The sequence below is a fragment of the Notamacropus eugenii genome, chromosome 2 (genome assembly GCF_028372415.1).
Source record: "Notamacropus eugenii isolate mMacEug1 chromosome 2, mMacEug1.pri_v2, whole genome shotgun sequence".
NCBI lineage: Eukaryota > Metazoa > Chordata > Mammalia > Diprotodontia > Macropodidae > Notamacropus > Notamacropus eugenii.
This window is the reverse complement of record NC_092873.1, coordinates 346189628-346210109: the sequence shown is the minus strand read 5'-3', so window position 1 is coordinate 346210109 and position 20482 is coordinate 346189628. Positions and strand designations below refer to the sequence as shown.

Below are 20482 nucleotides of genomic sequence, written 5' to 3'. Positions count from 1 at the left end.
TAGACTTCAATATTATCTCTTACAACACCTAGTAAGATAATGAACACATAGTAGATGATAAGTAATTACTTTTTTGATTGCTAAGTTTACTGAGAAGCAAGAGTTTAAGGAAAAAGGGCTAGCCTAGGAGTCAGGAAGAACAGCCTTCAGTCTCAGGTTCTGACACATACTGACTGGGCAGCCATGGGAAAGCCACTTAACCTCTCTGTCATCTGGGCAACTCTGTATGCATGTGAGTGCCAGAGGAATTGCAAACTGCCTTAGTGGATAGAAGTTCCCCACTGATTAAATAACAAATCTGGTGCAACAAAACTCCAAATAAACTGGAGTTTGTTGTAGAATTTTTTTAAAGTGTGCATTAACATTTTCTGAGTTCATACGTAGAATTCAATAATACTACAGATACACAATCTTGATTGTAAAAGTGAATCTTTTAAATATTCACTTGCTTGACTTTATTGGGCCAAAGCTACTTTGATTCATGGGTGAATGAGCAGAAATATACTTTAACCCATTGTACCTTGCCAATACCTTCACATTTTACCCATCTATGTTAATTAGAGCCTACTTAGGTATGCAGACATCTGCCCTATTCCCATTCCCTTCCCAATCTCACTTTTTGCTCTAGTCATCCAATCAATACTATCACTGATACTAGAAAGAGAATGACAATTAACGGTCTTATGGCACCATTTACAGTCCTCATGACTCCTCCCTTCCCTGGCTATCACTCCTTAATATGTATAGTCTCCCTAATTAGCATGAGAATTCCTTGAGGAAAGTCAATTTAGTCTATAAGTATGGAAGGGTCTGCTTTGTGCCAGGAGCTCTCCTAGGTACTGGGGAAACTCAAGGAGCTCACAATCTGACAGGAGAGATAATATCGTACAAACAACTATGAACAAAAAAGCCATATATAAGATAAATAGAAATAATCAGCAGAGGTAAGATACTAGAATCAAGAAGGATTGGGAAAGGGCAGGTGTTATAGGACTTTTGTATTTGTATTACTGCCACCTAGTACCTGGCAAATAGTAGGCGCTTGTTCATTCATTCATTCATTTTTTTCTTGAACTATGTTTATAAATGCATGATAAGAGGAAGAAATTGAGGCAATTATTTGGATTAATCAATGCCAAATGAATTTCTTTAAATTATTCTTCATGCCAACAGATACATGTAAATACATACACACACACACATACATATATATATATGTATATATATATACATATATATATACATATGCATATATATGTATGCACACATATTTATGGAGATGAGATTTGTCCTTGGAGGTGGTTTCTAAGCCAGATCTCTTGGGAAGTAAATTTTCCTGTCCCCGTGTCAGCACCTTGGGGCAAAGCCCTTTCCACCCCCATTCTAAGCTATATGACTCTTATCTCTAGCACTACCTAAAAGCAAATAATGAGGTCAGACAATCTCCAAGGTCCCTTCAGACTCTAAAATCCTGTGAACCTATGATCATAAGTTGTTGTGTTTTTATCCAGATAACACCTTCCTTAATGAAGATGGCAATGAAGGGAAAGGAAAAAGAAAAGATGAAGGAAAGGGAAAAAGAAAAGATGAAGGAAAGAGAAAAAGAAAGGGAGAGAGAGAAGGAAAAGAAAGAAAAAGAGAAGGAAAGAGAAAAAGAAAGAGAAAAGGAAAGAGAAAAGGAAAGAGAAAAAGAAAGAGAAAAGGAAAGAGAAAGAGAAAAAGAAAGAGAAAAGGAAAGAGAAAAGGAAAGAGAAAAGGAAAAGGAAAAAGAGAGGGAGAAGAGCAAGGGCAGCAGGGAAGAGAGCATTTCTTTTTCCAAGTTCCAACAGCATCAATTTACCACTTGCAGCATTCCATCAATAAGACCATCAATTTCTGCACCTCCCCGGTATGTGCATTCCTACTTTCTTTGACAGTAGTGGGTTCTGAAAGAGAGTTGCTGTTCCCTAGTTCCTAGTTTCTGTTTCTCTCCTTCCAAAACAATGCCAGTTGATTTGAGGGGACTTCCTGAGTGGGTTCTGGCTTACATACAAGTTACCACAATATCTCTCTCAGGCTGTTTGCTACTCAGCCAAGAATGGGACTTAAGTTTCTTTAACTATTACAGGAAGTTTCTGTTCTTGACAACTTCCTAAAAGGTCAGCCTATGTAAACAGGAAAATTTGGGATCCCAGCTATGGTTGATTGTTGTCCTTCATTTTCAAAGAGGACCAAAATAACATCACTATGTAAGAGTCAAGGTACTGCGAGTCCAACTGTGGCTGATCAGACCAATATGAGCTTGAAAGGCTTGGGCACAAATAGTCTATATGAACATTTGGAGTGGAGATGTCTCTAAATTTGCACATCTCATGTTTTCTTTGAACTACTGCAATTCTTCTTTGCCCTTAGACTATAGCATCTTCTTTAATGCATACTGGGCAATCCTGTGCCAGTGTCTTCCATGTCTCATGATCAATTCCAAAGTGCTTCAGATCCTAGCTATAGGATGTCAATGGATTGTGACTAAGTACATGTAAGTTGTGCTACAGGGAGAGAAATTATCTTAAAGGGAATGGTGGCATTGGAGTGATTCAATATGATACCATTTAGATAGCTATTCAAAGAGCAAGGGAGGGGAAGGCTTCTTTTGGGAGAATCTCAAACTAAGAAGAGTTCACTTTTAACTTTTGCCAAAAACTTAGCATGAAACTTTGGCCTGTTTGTTTTGTAGGAAAAGTAGTTTTTTTTCCAACCTTTACCTGACGTTGTACGACGAGGTGCAGCATGGAGAGCTTTTCTTACCAGATGTGGAAGGTAATGTAATTGGTTCCCTACTCAGAAGTAGATTACCTGGAGAGGAAGGCTTTCTTTGCTATGGGATGTCTCTTCCATTTGTCGTTTGTTGTTTCTGAGTCATTTCAGACCTGTCCAATTCTATGTGACCCCATTTGGGGTTTTCTTGTCATACATACCAGTGTGGTTTGCCATTTCCTTTTCCAGTTCATTTGACAGATGAGGAAACTGAGGCAAGCAAGGTTAAGTGACTTGCTTAGGTCACACAGCTAGTAAGTGTCTGAGGTCAAATTTGAACTCAGGTCCTCCTGATTCCAGGGCTGGCACTCTGTCCTGTCTTCTTTAACATCTAGCTGCACTTCTATTTGTCTTACTGGATTATATATGATGTATTAGTAATGAGGAGTATCTAGGTGATGGTATGGATAGTATGTTGGGCTTGGATTCAGAAAGACTCATCTTTATGAGTTCAAATGTGGTCTCAGACATTTCTTAACTGTGTGACCCTGGGCAAGTCACTTAATGTGGTTTGCCTCAGTTTGCTCATCTGTAAAATAAGCTGGAGGAGAAAATGGCAAACTACTCCACTATCTCTGCCAAGAAAACTCCAAATGGGGTTACAGAGAGTCAGACACGACTGAAAAACAACTTAACAACAATAACAAAAGTTAATAATGTATCAATAAATGTTAGCCATTATAGCAAAAAAAAAAAATTGGGAGTTATATGTAAGGACAGCACATCAGTTTCATCCCCGAGTTTCTTTATTGTCATGATAAGACACAATATAGGTATTTTATATATACTGTTAGGAATTAAGGCTATGGATCGAAGCAGAATGAGCTTCTGTGTGAGTTTGTCTACAACTAATCATAAACTAAATGGAGTAAGGCAGTATTTTTCAAATTTACCGTAAGGAACCTTGAAATACCTCAAGAGTTTGTGAGTTTTTCAAAAAATGAACTTTATATAGTTTGTTAATAAACATTGAGTTAGTAATTTTAGAACATCTTACTGCAATTTTTACTGTCAAAAGTTTTGTTTAAACTAAAGAGCTCTACCACTGTGGAAAAATTTGAGAATGATTGGAGAGCTTATGTGGTTAAAAAAAAAATTAAAAGCACAGGAGAGGGAGACTTAAAGCCTTATGTTCTAGTTCATGTCTCTTAGTTCTTTCAATATTCTAGATTTTAGCAGACTTTAGCCAGGTGACTTGAATTTTCTCTCTTTATTGACAAAAAACAAAGTAAACAAAAGAACTCCTCTAGATTTAGGCTTCCGATGTAAAAAAGAACTTCCTAACGATTATAGCTTTCCAAATGTGCTATATTATAGCCCTGAATATCATCATGGGAATGGGACTTGGAGGCAGCTTTGTGGCATAGATAATATGATGAATAGATGAAGTAAGTAAGAACTGGATGGATGACCTTTGTTGAATATGTAGAAAGAATTTTTTAAAAATTTATTATTTTTATTTTTCAAGTAACAAGTAATTTTTAAATGAATTTTTCCCTCCCACTGTTCCCCTGTAGAAAGGATTCTTGGACTAGGGGGCTTCTGAGATTGCTTTCAACTTTGAGATTCTCTGATTCTTGTCCATCACTGTTTATTCAGGCCCTTATAATAATCTGAAACGCATACAGAATTGGAGACCCTCAAACAGGAATAATCTACTTCAACGGCCCCCTTTCCTAGAAGAGATTTTTGTTAATACTTCACAGGCTACTAGAGGTTCTGCTACTATAAACTTTATGAATAGGAGACGGTGCAGGGAAGGTAAGCATACCTACATTTTTCCTTTATAACTAGAAAATAAGTATTGTTTGGAAAAAGGCACACTGGCTTTCATAAGCAACGCCATTCTTATTCCTATCTCTAGGACTCTGATGAGGTCCTTTGCCCTAAATAGGAATCCCCTCTTTTCTCTGACTGATCAGATTTCCCTGAAACCTTACTTTACTTTCCCTAGTTCCCCATCCCTATCTCAGGTGATACCCCTTCAGCCCAATTTATCAGGAATATATTAAGCACCTACTATGTACAAGGCCCTGGTAGGTACTAGTAATATATAATCAGAGATGAAAAAAGTCCCTGCCCTCAGGGAGCTTATATTCTACTAGGAGATAGAACATGAAAACAGATAAGTAAATGTAAGATAATTTGAGGAGGAAAGGCGTATTAAAGCAGTAAACTGCTTCCTTTTAAAGTCCAAGTGGCTGCCCCACACAGTTTAACACGATGATATACTTAATCTTGCCAAGGACTATATATACTCCTTCTGTATTTCTAAGAGCAACAGATTCAGTGCCTGGCACAGAGTAGGTATTATAGGCAGTGAAAGATTGTTGAATTGAATAGCAAGTGCTCAATAAGTATTTATGACTGATTGTTAAGTAGGACATTTGGTTATGTAAATGACCATTTATTATTACATATGTCTATATATGCCTATTGTAATTCCGCTGTTCCTTCATTATTCAGGAATTGCTTTCTATCACAGAAAGAGAAGCAGTATTGTAAAATGGATAGAGAGTCGCAATTCTTTATGACAGAGGTTCTTAACCTGGGGTCCATGAATTTGTTTTTCTATATTCTGATAATTGTATTTCATCATAATTGGTTTTCTTTATAATACTATCCATTTTACTTTATATACTTAAAGTATTATTTGGAGATGGAGTGAATAAGCCTCACTTGAATGCGTCCATGGCACCAACAAAGGGTTAGACCCCCTGCTCTAAGACTAATAAATTGCTGAGAAAGTATTGATAGAATTGCATTGGTAGAGGGAATTTTCTCTTTTGTGAGTTCCCCATACTAATGAATTACTAGATTTAGACCCTATCTTGATGTTGTTTGTCACAAAATATGAGGTATTTCCATATTTCTGACCACTGTGTGTGGTGATACTTCACAAGTCCTGAGATGTAGTTTGAATTTTAGCATCAACAGAGGGAGAAATGACAGCCCTTTGTTTCTAAAAATCCAATAATAAAATAACTTTGATTCCCCAGAAGTGATCTGGGGACCTGGGTTTAGTGATTGGTTTTAGTGATCTGGGCTGAAGGTGAAATATTTTCTTGGGAGTGATATTGGAATTCTCATGAAGAAGATAACTTATTTCTAAGTTATAAAGATGTTATAAAGATTGAAAGATGTTAAGTGTCTTGCCCAGGATCACACAGTAAGTGTTTGAGACAGAATTTGAACTCAGATCTTTTTGACTCTTTTCTGTATTATGCTACCTAAAGGCCTCCAAGTCCTATTTCCACAATTGGTATTCAAGACTAGAATATAAAAATTTGAGACTCAAATTAGGTGAGTACACAAAGGATGTGTGATTTTGTTAGGGTGAGGAATGTCCTCCAGCACTTTCCTGAAACAACTTGCAAAATAAGTGAATAGTCTTAATTTGGGTGGTTGATCAGGGACTACAAAAGGACTCAGCTGGACTTTGCAAATGCCTATATAGTTGGAGAAAAGTGTTCAACTTCATCTACCTCTTCTCCCTTGGAAATCCAATAGCAGCCCTAGGGAGTATATGTGGATCTGCTTCCGGATGAACTTACTTGCACTTGCATTGACCACGAACTCAATTTGAGCAGGAGATTTGGGAGGGAAATTTTTTCTCCACTCATATCTATAGACCATGTATTTGTTCTCTCTGGAGCTGGAGGAGAATCAGGATTTTTGTAATACAGACTTTTTTTTTTAATGGTGTTGATTATAATAAGATTTGATTATTCTCTGACTATTCAGGAATTACTTCCACTTACATAGTTGGGGGGTGTGTTGCAATATATGTATATTTCAAGGAGGGCTCTTTTACTATGCCCTGACCATATTAACTGAATTTTTTGCCATATGCTTCCTTACATTTCTTCAGGACTGAGTAAAGCCTGTAAAATTTTCAGTAACATTCGAAATGGTAAGATTCATGTGAATGATGTACTGCCAACCTGTCGTGCCTTAAAGATTTCTTTGAGTGATGGAGAACTGCGTCAGGCATTGAAATGTGTTTATATTGATGGTAAGTTTTTGTGTTTCTCTTACTGGTCATTAGGACTCAAGGCAGTTATAAGGACTTGTAAGTGTGGATCTAAGTTTCAGAATGATCCCTGTAATTCATTTAAGAAATAAAACAGCTGAGTCTTTAAACCATAATATTGTGAAAATCACATTCTTTCCTATAAAGATAAAAACTGTTTATCCTGTAGACTTCATTATTAGTACTAATTAGTGCTAATTTCATAGATAACTATGGTGTCTCAGAAGAAGAAAGGCTGGTGTTAAGATTATACTTTAAACGTGTAAAAATCATAGAGGTCATCTCACAATAATAACAACAGCTAACATTTATAATAATGCTTTAGGGTTTGGAAAGAACTTTACAAATATTACTACATTTTATCCTCACAACAACCCTGGGAGGTGTATGTAAACTAACTGCTTTGGAAAAGGAAACAAACTGGCATATGTACTCAGAACCACCTTTGTCAGCTTATCTCAGTCTTATTTATTACCTTTTCCCAAACAGTCAGTCATCGAGCATTTATTAATTATTATACCTGCTGTGTACCAAACACTGTGCTAAGTACTGGTGAGATAAAGAAAAGCAGAGATGTGTCCCTGCTTTCAAGGGGCTCATAGCCTAATGAGAGAGACAACACGCAAAGAACTATGTACAAATTATATAAATATATATGCATTTATTTATATGTGCATGTGTATATATGTATGTGTGTATATATACACAGATATGTATGTATGTATATACATAATGTAATATACATAAATACAAATACACACACATATGTGTGTGTGTATGAATTTAGTCATGTCTTATTCTTTGTGACCCAACCCCATTTGTGGTTTTCTTGGCAAAGATATTGGAGTGGTGGTTCGCCATTTCCTTCTCTAGATCATTTTATAGGTGAGGAAACAGAAGCAAACTTAAGTGACTTGCCCAGGGTCACACAGCTAGTATGCATCTGAGCCTGAATTTGAACTTTGGTCTTGTTGACTCCAGACCTGGCATTCTATCCACTGTGCCACCAAGTTTCCCCCCTCACCCCCAGCCCCCATGTATGTCTGTCTGTCTCTTCTCTTTCTCTTCCCGTCTATGTAGATATAGATCTCTAGATAGAGATCTATATCAAGAATATCTATCTAGAGATCTATACATAGATAGAGAGCTAGAGATATAGATAACTGATTCTTCTATCTATATATAGATATATAAATATATATCTTTATATAAATATAGCATGCATGCATGTGAATACATAGACATAGACATAGACACACAGAGGATAAACTAGAGGTAATCAACAGAGAGAAGGCACTGGAATTAGGGTGAATTGGCAAAGGCTTCTTGCAGAAGGTGGGACTTTAGCTGAGATTTATAGGAGGCCAGGGAAGCCAGGAGGAGGAGATGAGCAGGGAGAACATTCCGGCCATGGCAGACAGCCAGTGAAAATGTACTGAGTCAGGCAATGGAATGTTGTATTTGAGGAATAGCAAAGAGATCTGGGTCCCAGGATCACAGAGTACATTGGGTGGGGCGAGGAGGGAGTAAGGTGTAAGAAGACTGGAAATGCAGAAAGGGACCAAGTTATGAAGGGTTTTAAAAGTCAAATAGGAATTTATATTTGATTCTGGAAGGAATAGGGAGTCACTGGGGTTTTCGAGTCGAGGTTGGGTGATATGGTGAGACCTGCACTTAAGGAAGATAAATTTGGGATAAAGAGGCTATTGCAGTAATCTAGGCAGCTATGATGGCTTATACCAAGGTGAAGGCAATGTCAGTAGAGAAAAGAGTACGGTAGAGTATAGCAGAGATGTTACACAGATATTTCATCATTTAGTCCATCAAACCACTTTTCATTATTATTTTCTCATGTCCTAAAATCCTATATGCTGTGCCTACTTCATAAAGTCATTGTAAGTATCAAATAAAAAAAAGTAAATAAAAGTAATTTGGAAACTGTAGAGCAGATATAAGATGGTGGCCTTGATTATAGGTTCTTCACTGTGTGTGGTATTGAGATTGGTTTTATACCTCAAAGGTATAGGGTTTGGTTTGTGGCATAGATAATATGACAACATTGCTGTTGTGTGACCTCACATGCCATTTCCACTCAGGAAGCTCAAAGGAGCTTCATAGACTTGGCCCCTTTTCTTCTGGAAGCCAACAGTGTAGAAAGATACACTAATGTAGAAATATATGATAGATAACTGAGTAATACAACAGATAACTGAATAAAAACATTAAACTGAGGTGTGAACGAATAATAAATTGTAAAGGAAAAATAAATTTTTGAGCTGGACACATTATTGTTTCCTTTCACATTCACTCTATCCTAAATTTATTACCAGATCCAGATCTTGGTGACAATTATTTGCCAGCTTTCTCGTAATTTAATAGCTTAGAGGACATTGAGTTCAATATCTGTCTCACAAGGTTCCTTTCCATTCTAGCTCCTGTCCAGAAACTACAGAAATACCTGTCATGCAGTATGTCGGTCATATTCTCTTAAATCCTCCAATCCCCAGTGCCTCAATTTCCTCTATCATGAAAAACCTTTGTACATTTTAAATCAGATATCCCTGGGCATCTCAAAATCAACATGGCTAAAAAAATATCCTCTTACCCTTTCCTCTTTTCCAAATTTCCCTATTTTTTTTGTCAAGGGGTACCACCATCCTTTCAGTCATCCAGCTTTGCAACCTTTGTGTCAATCCTTGATGTCTCATTCTTTTTGACCCCACATATCCATTCAGCTGCCAAATCTTGTTTCTACCTCTACAATCTCTCATTTTTCCCTTTCTCTCTTTGGTCAAACACATCCCCTTTAGCCTAACCTATTTCAATAATTCACTAATTGGTCTCTCTGCCTCATCTCCCCTTGCTCTAATTTATCCCCTACGTAGCTACTAAAGTGATTTTCCTTAATGCAGGTCTGATCATGTTGCTGTCCCCAAAATTCCAGGGCTTCCCTATTGCTTTGAAAATCAAATAAAGACACTTCTGTTAGTCATTTAAAGTCCATCACAATCTGGTCTGGCCATTCGTAGCCTGGGCCTACTTTTCCAACTTTTATGCACTGTACAATTCAATCAGACTGGCTTTCTTACTATTCCTCATACATGGTGTGTAATTTCTATACATTCACCCTGGCTTTTTTATTCCTATGGTTGGAGGCTCCCCCTCACCTCTTTAGACTTTCCCGAACTCCCTAGCTTCCTTCAAAGCTCAGCTCAAGTACTCTTTTCTACATGAAACCCTTCCTAATACCCCCTGGTGACTTCTCATCACCCCAACCCCTACCCAAGTGACCTTGCGTTTCTTTTGCACATGGGTTATCGCTAGAAGAACAAGCTGCTTGAGGGGCTATTTCTTTTGTTTTCTCATCTTCAGCATCTAGTGCTCATAAGTCCACCACATTCTCATGGACTGATTTTCTATTCTTTTCTTTTTTGCTACATAATAAACAGTGGATGGAGTATACACTTGCTTATAGAGTGGGATGGTTTAATTTTAAATGATCAGTTGTCTGCTTGAATTTTTTAATTGTGTTAGATCATATTCAAACCAAGTGATGGTGGTTTTGCTGACAGCTCTCTTTCTGCTTCTAAACCATTCTTTGCAGTAAATGGCATGCTGGATTTTTCAGACTTCATGGAGATTTTGAATGACAGGGGTACCTTCTCTGAAGACCCAGGTAAACAAGAACTTTTTTTCAAAATCATAACAAAAAGAGAATTGATGCTTAGTGTGACTGATTTTTGGTTAGGCTTAAGAATTTAGATTTCATCCATGTCTCCTAACTACTTTTTCAGATAATCTAGATTGAATAAAATTTAAAATTGTGGGCCACTTCTCCTTCCAATCCACCTAGTGTTCTGCTGACAGATTAGTTTTTCTTAAAAATCTTTTTTTTGTTTGTTTGCCCAAAGGCATTTATTAAGTACTTATTGCATCCTAGGCACAATACTAAGCACTAGGAATGCAAATACAGAAAGACAATTCCTACCCTCATGGGCATTACTTTCTAGTGAAGAAAGAGAACACATACAAGGGAGTTGAAAAGGAAATCTGGGGGAAGGAGAAGGTGACTTGCACAGTGGCATGATGGAGAAAATTTGAATGGAGTACAGCCTGGAGAGGAATGAAGATATGACTGCTCTTAAATATTCCTTAAGTGGAGGTTCTGAGAAGGCCTATCCAATCAGAGGGAGAAGCCACAGGGACAAAGGGTACTTCCAAAATGTAAATTCCAGAGCTAAAGTGAGTCTCCAAGATGAGGAGAGTTCTGGGATATAGTAGACCAAGTCCATAGTGCTGCCTAGAAAGGAATGAGGTCCTCAGAGGATGGCTGGCTGGCTTTCTCCCCTCAATTCAAATATTATTTTAATAATGTGGGCCAGCAATACTGAAGAACCAATCTTGGCTCCCTAGTGCTGAATATCTCAAATCCAAACTCCGATGCCTAGGTTTCAAAGCCCTCACTTTATCTATATGGTCTCACTTTATCTATAAACTCAGTTCAGCAAACATTAGGTACTTAATATGTGCATATCACTGTACATCTTTGGTTATAGTCTGCCTGCCTGGTTTCCTACATACTACTTTCCCAGAACTCCAAGTGTTTTGTCTAACCTGGCTTCTGTTTGCCTGTTTGAGTTTCATATTTGCAGCTCCACACTTTGCCTTTGTGGCCTGTGTCCAGAGGTCTCTGAGTTACCTGACCCAAGCCATTTCTCATGACCATGGTGCATTTACCCTGAGTTTTTATCCCTATGGTTAGAAGCTTCCCCTCACCTTTTTAGACTTTCCTAACCTCCCTAGCTTCCTTCAAAGCTCAGTTCAAGTACTCTTTTCTACATGAAGCATTTTCTAATACTAATCCTAATCCTAAAAAAAAAAAAAACCAATTATTTTCTAGTATTCTCTTAGCATACCGTTAGTAGCTAGTATGGAAATGTCTCTCAGGAAAGGCCAGAATCCAAATCCTGTGTGTACTGGTACCAGCTTCATCCTGCCTCTATGTTTTTCTACTTGCCATGGTATTCTAATCATCACTCCCCAAAAAAGAGAGATTCTAGGTCTTTAGTTCCTTGGGATATTGCCTGGATCTCCCTTTGTTGAAGGTTACCAACCCCGCTCTGGGTAGCATGTTCTTTGATACATTTTTGATCATTTTGAAACAACCTGCTGAGATAACATCCTAATTGTTTTTTATAAATCTTTGGAACATAGATCATCCAATCTCTCAGTATCTCTAAGAATATGAATGCTACATAAAATTACAAAAATTCCCTTTTGACTTGGAAGAAATTGAATTCTTTGGGTGCCAGAGCTGATAAGACAACTGCCATTATCAATTAGATATCACCCATAGATTACTGAGAGCTGCAGCCATTCCTGGGGTTCACCAACTTCTATGAAACAGTCTTTGAGTTTCTCCTACACAATTTTGCTGGTCACTGTCCTGATCACAGAACTAGGTTTACTAGAAAAATTGATTATTTTTAGGATCTAACTTCACCTGTGTTGGGCAAATAGTAGGCACTTAATAAATGTGTAGAACTGGTCCTTGACACTGCATTACAATAATTTTCTTCCTTTTGGATTAATTCACTTTCAGATTCCATACAGGGACTATCCTCTTTCTCCAAATCTTCCACTTCATGTCTGCCCTCTCTCTCAGAAGATGACCTTACCTCCTACCTTACTGAGAATATTAAGTCTGTACATCACAAATTTCTGTTCTTTGTGAATAACACATCATCTTCTATCCCTTTGCCTTTGCACAGTTAGTCCTCTTTCATGGTTGAAATACATCTCTGCCTTGTCCCCTAATCCTCCAATCACTCATTTGCCTTGTTCTCATATCCCTGAAATGTGTTTGAAACCCAGGCTTTTCAAATATTATGCTTTGGGAATCAGCTGCCTTACTGTTACTACAGATTTTGCAACTAATTGCAGACAATATCAAGTTGGAAAGGATTTGAATAAAAGATTTTAAAAAGTTTACTTTGATACAGCATTAGAGATAGGGCCAGAATTTGGTAAAAAAAAACTATTTGTGGGTGAAATTTTAGAAAAGCCCCTATGTGGGATTTTTTTATTTGAAAGTTTCTTGACACAAAACCAGCTGCTTCACCAAGAGAAGGTATTGATTCTCAGAGGGTGATAACCTGCCTTTCCTTGATTCATGATTTTGCAGCATTCCAGGAAGCATACAAAATTTTCAGTAAGATAAAAGGAGGCCGGGTTGAAGTTGAAGATGTACTTCCTCTCCTGAATATCTTGGGAGTCTCTGTAAGTTTTGATACTTACCAGGAAGTGATGAATTACCTGACTCATGATGGTAAGTGTTTGAATTCTTGGTATGTTTTTATAATTAAATCTTGATTATTTAATCTATATATTACCCTTTGCTTTTGTAACAAATAGGCCTTTAGAAACTCTGAGAACTCTGGCTCTGGAGCTTCTTGCTATTTTTATCAGGTTTATGTGGTTATATGCATGTAATGACCCAAATCCCCATTCACGGCAACACTTACCATGGTGCTCAATAGCAAAAGCTAATTAAGACATAAAAAATCTTCAAAGGAAATAATGAGAGAGAATCCATATTTTCACACTCTTAGTCTCATGCCAAAATGGATGCAATCACCTATACCTTCCTAGATGGGAAAAAATATAGAAAATGTATTAGAGAATGGAGAAAAAAATCCTTCAGTGGTTGGGCAGAGAGGGTAAAAAAAACTAATTCTTTTCTAGTATTCTCTTAGCATAACCTTAGTAGCTGGTATGGGAATATGTCTCAGGGAAGGCCGGAATCCAAAAACGTTGCTTGACTTGGCCCCCGGAGTTCTGGAACACCATAGTACCACTTTCCATACTTTTAATTTTTCCCTACTCTAAATATAACCCTCTGCTTTCCTTCTCTTTTCATTCGTACAGATTTGGCAGCCCTACTTTTTCTACTTCCATATCTAAGGTTGGCATTTTTCTTATAGTTGCTCAAGAGTACCTTAGGGACTCCCCTTTCTATTCAGAACCCCTCTTTCCCCCAACACACATACCTGTGTCTTTTTTAATACCTAATATGCCCCAAAGCAACCCTTGTACATGTATAGGTAGAAGGCTCCACTTGAGAATCCAGTGCCCTTCAACCTTGTCACTCTGGGTGTCTAAAGCTATGTTGGAGAGCTCCCGTTAAAAACACACTGTCCCTATTTATTACCTTCTCTTTTTTTTCCTGATCTCAGCTTTTGTACTTGAAAGGAGAAACAACAAATTGTTCATTTTGCTGTTTGTAAGCAACTTTTGCAAAAAGGTTGAACTGGTTAAAGCAAGCATGAAATTTTTTGTTAATAATTTTTTCTGAATTTTTTCTGTGTTTTTTCTACCTTATTATATATCTCTTTCCTGTAAGACCACTGGTTATTAAAATTACTTGTATCTTGATAGGACATCTACGTATAGCACCTTTGTGGTTCAGGAGAGTATGGGGTGGAGGAAATTGCTGCCTGGAAATGAATTTGAAGCAACAGCGAAGGCAGGTCTGCAGGTGCTGTGGATTAATATGATGGCAGCAGGGGCATAAGGGGCAGGGTCCAGAAAATGCAGCAGCTGGTACCTGTGGGTTTGTTTGTTATAGCCACTTACAGCCACATCAGAGTTCGTGTTCAGTCAGTAATTCACAATCCTGAGTGTCTTCCAAGGTGCCTATGAGCTCTCCATGTGCCTTCCTGTAACTCTTTTAGACTGATAAGAAAAGGGTTTTTCTTCCAGGGTATATCTGAACCTTTTCTTTTTTATTGTAGGTAATAAAACAGTGGATTTTAGAGATTTTCTATTTTCTTTGGAGGATTTACAACAACAGTATGAGGATGTTGGTAAGGGAAATTTTCTTTGACATAGAAACTGAATTTGTGTGAATACAACTTTAATGGCATTATTATTTTTGTAGAATTTTTTTCTAAACTCTTTTTCCTCTAAATCATAGATTGAAAAAATATAGACTGAAAATATAAATATAGTCTAATGAAAAATGATTACATAGAAATGATTACTTCATATTTTTTATCATTTATCTTTCTCTTTAAAAAATCCAGAATAAGTAAATTCATATTGATCTCATGAGTCACTCTGATATTTAAATCATTTTGAAGGGTTATATTTGTTCTTAGCCAGTTTTTAGCAAGCCATTCCCTATCCTGTTATTGTTTGTTTCTTTCTACCTTACTGCCTTATAAGTGAATAAATCGCAGACTTATAATATTTGAAAGGGTTCACTCCAAGCCCAGCACTCTATCCACTAGGACAACTAGGTGCCCAAACTCATCGTGGACAAGACAATTTTTTATTTTGTATTTGTTGCATCTTGCCCTTTGGATTGGACTGAAGATAAACCTTTATTGAGCACAGACAAAATATGATTTTTACTTTGTGTTCTGATCTATACTCAAATACTGGTCCATCTATCACCTCATTTTTTTCTATGGATTATAGTATCTAGGCTTCTAGGCTAATTCCCCTACTCTAGGCATGTGTATTCCCTATAATCCTTTTCAAATGCCTAGGATCTTTCATATTGAGCCGAACCTTAACTGAGGATTTCTCTAATTGGTCTTATCTCCTTAGAATCCATTGTCTTCTGCTTGAGGGCAGAAACATTTGTTTTGGTCTTTATACCTCTAGTGCCTAGAACAAAGTAGGCACTTAATAAAAGCTGTCTCATTAGTAGCACAACCAGGTGGCACAGTGGATAGAGAGTACTCAGCCTGGAGTCCAACCCCCTGATTATACAGATGAGGAAACCTAAGTCCAGGGAAGTTAGGTGACTTGCTAAAAGTCACAAAGGTGCTGTGAGTCAGAGGTGGAATTTGAATCCATATCCTTTGACTCCAGAACTCTTTCCACTGTACCATGCTGCTTCCTGTTATTGAATTAATTAGGGAATCAAAAGATTATTTTAACTTAGTATTTCCATAGATAACCACATTAATTTTCATTGTGGGTTTAAAAATTTTTTTTGAGACAATCAGAGTAAAGTGACTTGTCTAGGGTCACACAGCTAGTAAGTGTTTGAGACTGGATTTGAACTCAGGTCCTTCTGATTCCAGGGATGATGCTCTATCCACTGCCACTTAGCTGTCCCTTGTTATAGCTCTTAACATTTCTCTTTATCCAAACAGGGTTATCCTTTGTGTGGCAATAATTTAAATAGATTATTTCAATAGATAAGTACTCATTTACAAATTCAGTTGGCTCAGTCTTTGGGTCTCTAGGTCCTGTTAGAAATTTCTCCAGCATGCTAGCTGTCTTTCTGATATCTGAGAACAAGAATACCATCTGATTTAGAGGGGGAAAAAATGCAAAATTTAAAGTCACAGAACCTGTGTTCAAATTCTTGCTCTGCTACTTAGCACCTGTTTGATCTTGGGCAAATTGAACATTTCTTAGCTTCCTTGTCCTCATCTATAAAATGAGTGCATTTTAGACTAGATGGGGGTTTCTGCAATCCTTTCTAGTTCCTAGAAAGTGCCACTTGAGTAACACTTCTGATGATTTAATTAATTTATTTTAAAAACGTTCAATCATTGTCTCAGTGGGCAGGAAAATGAAATGATGAAATATATATTTCTTGTGTATCTCTAGTAATTAAGGACTGGACATCCCAGGAAGAGAGCGATCGGAGATTCTCAAAGACCCGAGTTAGCAGGTTGTCTCAGCAATTAAGGAAGAAGAGCGATATGTTCCCTAGATCATCTGAATCTTCTTCTTCCACACGGTTAAATAAAAAGATCTTAGGTGAAAGAGGGTCAGAGGAGAACCTCGACTTCTTATCCCTACAACAAAGCCTCAAAAGTAACTTGAGTATGAAAAAGACTTTTGAACGGCTTGATATCAGTGTTCTTGAATCCCATCAGGCAAGTTCAAAAACAAGCCTAAGTTTCAAAAAAGTCGTAGGTCAGTCAGAGATTTATAAACTGGAGGATTCACCCCCCAAAGCCATCCCAAGCTTCAGAAGATCTTTCCATGAAGCTGATATTTCCGTTGTCTCAGAGTTCCAACAAAAGATTCTGAAGACAGATGAAAGTCATGAATTAGAACCTATAAGGGTTAGCCCCAGAAAATCTGTGGAAGAAATGGATAAATATGAAATATGTGTCACTGGGACCCAACCACGAGGCGGTAGTATTTCTCTCACGAAATATCCTAATATACAAGAGATTCCTGTTGTGAAGAGTTCAAGTTTCCTAAAATACTCAGGAGAACCTGAGAAATACATAATTTCTGTCACAGAACTCCAACCACCAAGTGTAAAAAGTAGTCAAATCCTCAGAAAACCATTGAGTGAAGTTCATGTTCCAGAGAGTCCAGCGGTCTCTTTGGAAATGGTTGATCTACAGCCTGAAAAATCAAAAGAAAAGTTAAGAGAGAAGCAGCCATTAAAAGTGACTGAAGGTAAACATCTCTTTTTATCTTGTTTTGTATTTTTTTTGGTATTGTCTTTGTATCATAGCAACCAGTCATCGTCAGGCAACCACACATTTGGAGGGAGTTCCTATGTACCTGCTACCTCAACCCATCCTTGTCATAGTTACATGATGATTAATGGGAATTATAGTTATAAAAACCATCCAAACAGTGCCTGCATTACACTCTAGAAAAGAGAGGATTCTCTTCCATTGGAAAACTCTTTATTTTTTATCTTAACAAAATGCAAGTGTGTTGGATCTCTGAAATTTTTGTTTGAAGTTCCAGAATTTAATGCATGTAATTGTCACTCTACTTTACTGCTTGTGGTCTCTTAGGAAGACAAAGAGACCTAGCCAGTAGGGAGGAAAGCACAGAGACCTAGATCCTAACAGAAGAAAACCAAGACCTAGAGAAGCCACAAAGATATAGCAGTAAGATAAAGTTCAATAGGCATAAATGTGAAGTCTTAGAGTTAGGTAAAAGAAAGCTTCATAAATTCATGATTGGAGGAGGTACAGTTGGAAGAAATTCTTTTTTTAATTCTTATTTTATTTTTCTCAATTGTATATAAACAAAATTTTTTTTAACATTTAAAAACAAATAGTTTTGAATTCTATACTCTCTCCCTCCCATCTCCCGTCCTTGAGAAGGCATGCAATTTGATATAGATTATACATTTGCAGTTGTGCAAAACGTTTCTATGTTAGCCATGTTTCAAAAGAAAACAGACAAAAAACCCCCAAAATAAAGTAAAAAAAAGTATGCTTCAATCTGCAGTTAGACTCCATCAGTTCTTTCTTTGGAGGCAGATAGCATTTTTGCATCATGGGTCCTTTGGAATTGTCTTGGATCATTGTATTGCTGAGAATAGCTAAGTTATTTACAGTTGATCATCATTCAAGTTGCTGTTACTGTGTGCAATGTTCACCTGGTTCTGCTTATTTCACTTTGCATCTGTTCATGTAGGTCTTTTAGAACCTCACTTTTTTTTATCTGTAAAATGAGGAGGTTGGACTAGGTGATCACTAAGATTCCTTTTCAACTTTAAATCCATTGATCCTCAAGGGATAAAGTTTTGAACAGTGGAATTTCAAGCATTAGGATCATGGGATCATAGATTTAGAGCATGAAATGGACCTCAGAGATAATTTGATCTGAATTAATTTAATCCAACCCCCTCAATTTAAATAAGAGGAAACAGAAGTCTCCGGAGGTTAAGTGATTTATCCAAGCTCATGTAGTCAGTAATTTGGTAAAAAACAAATTGGTAAAGAACTCAGGTTCTCAGCTTCCAAATCTAGTCCTCCTTCCATAGCATCAGACTTCCTATCCAAGATGTATTTTTTGGATATGTGGAGGACCTCCTGGTTGCACATGAAGTCACACCACATTCATGGGACAAAAGATATACAAATATTTCATCTGGTGTTAGTAGATTGTTAGGCAATACCGTAGAAGTTGTCTGGGGACTGCTATACTGAACTGACTTGTTGACTTAATCTTAATAAACCAGTTGAAGTAAGTTAATAGGACTAATCAATTCCAACCTTCTGTGATAATCAGGTACCTTGATAAAGATTACACTAAGCCTTTAGAATTATTGAGAATAGAAATTCCTAAGATGGAGAAGTTCATCTTAATTTTCCTTTACCCAAATTACTTTCTAAATATTCCTGTTAATCTTCAGCCTAACAAACCAGGTATTTCTATCAAGACATCTTTCTGATTAACAGCCTCTAAATTGACCCATCTTTCCTATTGTCTGTCTGTCTGTCTGTCCCTTTCTCTCTCTCTCCTCAACAAAGTGGGCTGGGAGTAGGAGTGTACTAGTAGATATTTAATAACTGACTCAGAGTCTAGATGACTTGGGTTCGAGTCTTGCCTCCTATATATACTAGCTGTCACTTACATGGACCCCAAGAACTATGTCCCAATTGGAACTCCGGGCACAGTGGATAGAAGGTTGGGCCTGGAGTCGGGAACAACTGAGTTCAAATTTGACCTCAGAAACTTACTAGCTGAATGACCCTGGGCAAGTGATTTAACCTCTGTTTGCCTCAGTTTCCTCATCTGTAAAATGGGATTATAATAATACTTAACCTCCCAGGGTGGTTGTGAGGATCAAATAAGATTGTAATTGTAAAGCATTTAGCACAGTGCCTGGCACATAGTGCAATTTAAATGCTAATTATTATCATGTATATGTACCTCAGTAACAACTTCAACTGGTTGCCTGATATTTGGATTGGGATGAGTAAATTTCTTTTAACTCCCACCATGCTCCTAGGAGCTAATTTAAGACTATGAAGATTATGTTGGAGCCTCAGGTAGCATGACTGGAGGGGTTGGGATACCTGCTGGCTTTCATCCTTCATTCTTGCAACTGCACCTAATTCACCGCTCTCTGTAATTTTATTTGATGCAGAAAGCAATCAGCATTTTTTAGACCTGAACAGTCCAGGTTCCTTAGGAAAAAATAGTCATTTTCCTGGGTTGTGTTTCCAAATTCAAAGACACTCTTACATTGAAATGTAACTATTATAAAAGAGAAAACAGATGTGGAGGGAGAAATAATCTTTCTCTGAGGCACCCCCTTTCCAGGTGTAGTAATAAGATTGTAACACATTCCAAATACCAGGTAAAATTGTGGTAAGGCACTAAGAATGATATATACTCAGTTTACATTCTTACACACTTTGCAGATATACAAGATTCCCTTGGATTTTTCAACAAACTCACAGAGGACAAAGTTTCTGTTAATGAACTCCAGCCTATCTTGAAGATTATTGGAATGGATTTGTCTGATGATGAGTTAGAGAAGGTGCTGCAAATCACTCCTGCAGATGGTGAGACTTGGTAGCATACTTTATGAAATCAGCTGTTTCCATGGGGTTCATTTAAGTGTTAACATTTTTTGAGCTGCAATACATCTGCAGGCACTAACCAGAGCTCTGAAATATGTTAGTAATAAATGGGAAGAAGAAGATAAGGTAAAGCTAAATGAGGTATAAAAAGAATGCTGGGCTTGGAATCACAGAACTTGAGTTTGAATCCCAACTTTGCTCCTTGCTCCTGGTATGACTTTGTGGAGGACAGTGTCCTCTAAGCCTCAACTCTCTCATCGACAAAATAATAAGATTGGATTAAAAGTGGGAATTGTATTAAAAAAGGATTTTCCTGGAAAGTCTGCCTGGGAGAGAG

At 37.3% G+C, this 20482-nt stretch overlaps 1 protein-coding gene across 6 annotated transcripts in view; it reads left to right on the top strand.

Moving 5' to 3' along the window:
- Window positions 1-20482, top strand: part of EFCAB3 (EF-hand calcium binding domain 3) — a 481176-nt gene that overhangs the window by 16816 nt on the left and 443878 nt on the right. For 5 of the 6 annotated variants that reach the window (XM_072645906.1, XM_072645907.1, XM_072645905.1 and 2 more), the window contains exons 5-13: window positions 1512-1888; window positions 2714-2796; window positions 4393-4554; window positions 6665-6808; window positions 10431-10502; window positions 13011-13154; window positions 14620-14691; window positions 16457-17266; window positions 19984-20127. In XM_072645906.1, coding sequence (XP_072502007.1) covers window positions 1512-1888; window positions 2714-2796; window positions 4393-4554; window positions 6665-6808; window positions 10431-10502; window positions 13011-13154; window positions 14620-14691; window positions 16457-17266; window positions 19984-20127 — 2008 coding nt within the window. The remainder of the gene's footprint in view (window positions 1-1511; window positions 1889-2713; window positions 2797-4392; window positions 4555-6664; window positions 6809-10430; window positions 10503-13010; window positions 13155-14619; window positions 14692-16456; window positions 17267-19983; window positions 20128-20482) is intronic. The other variant, XM_072645908.1, reaches the window with a different exon arrangement.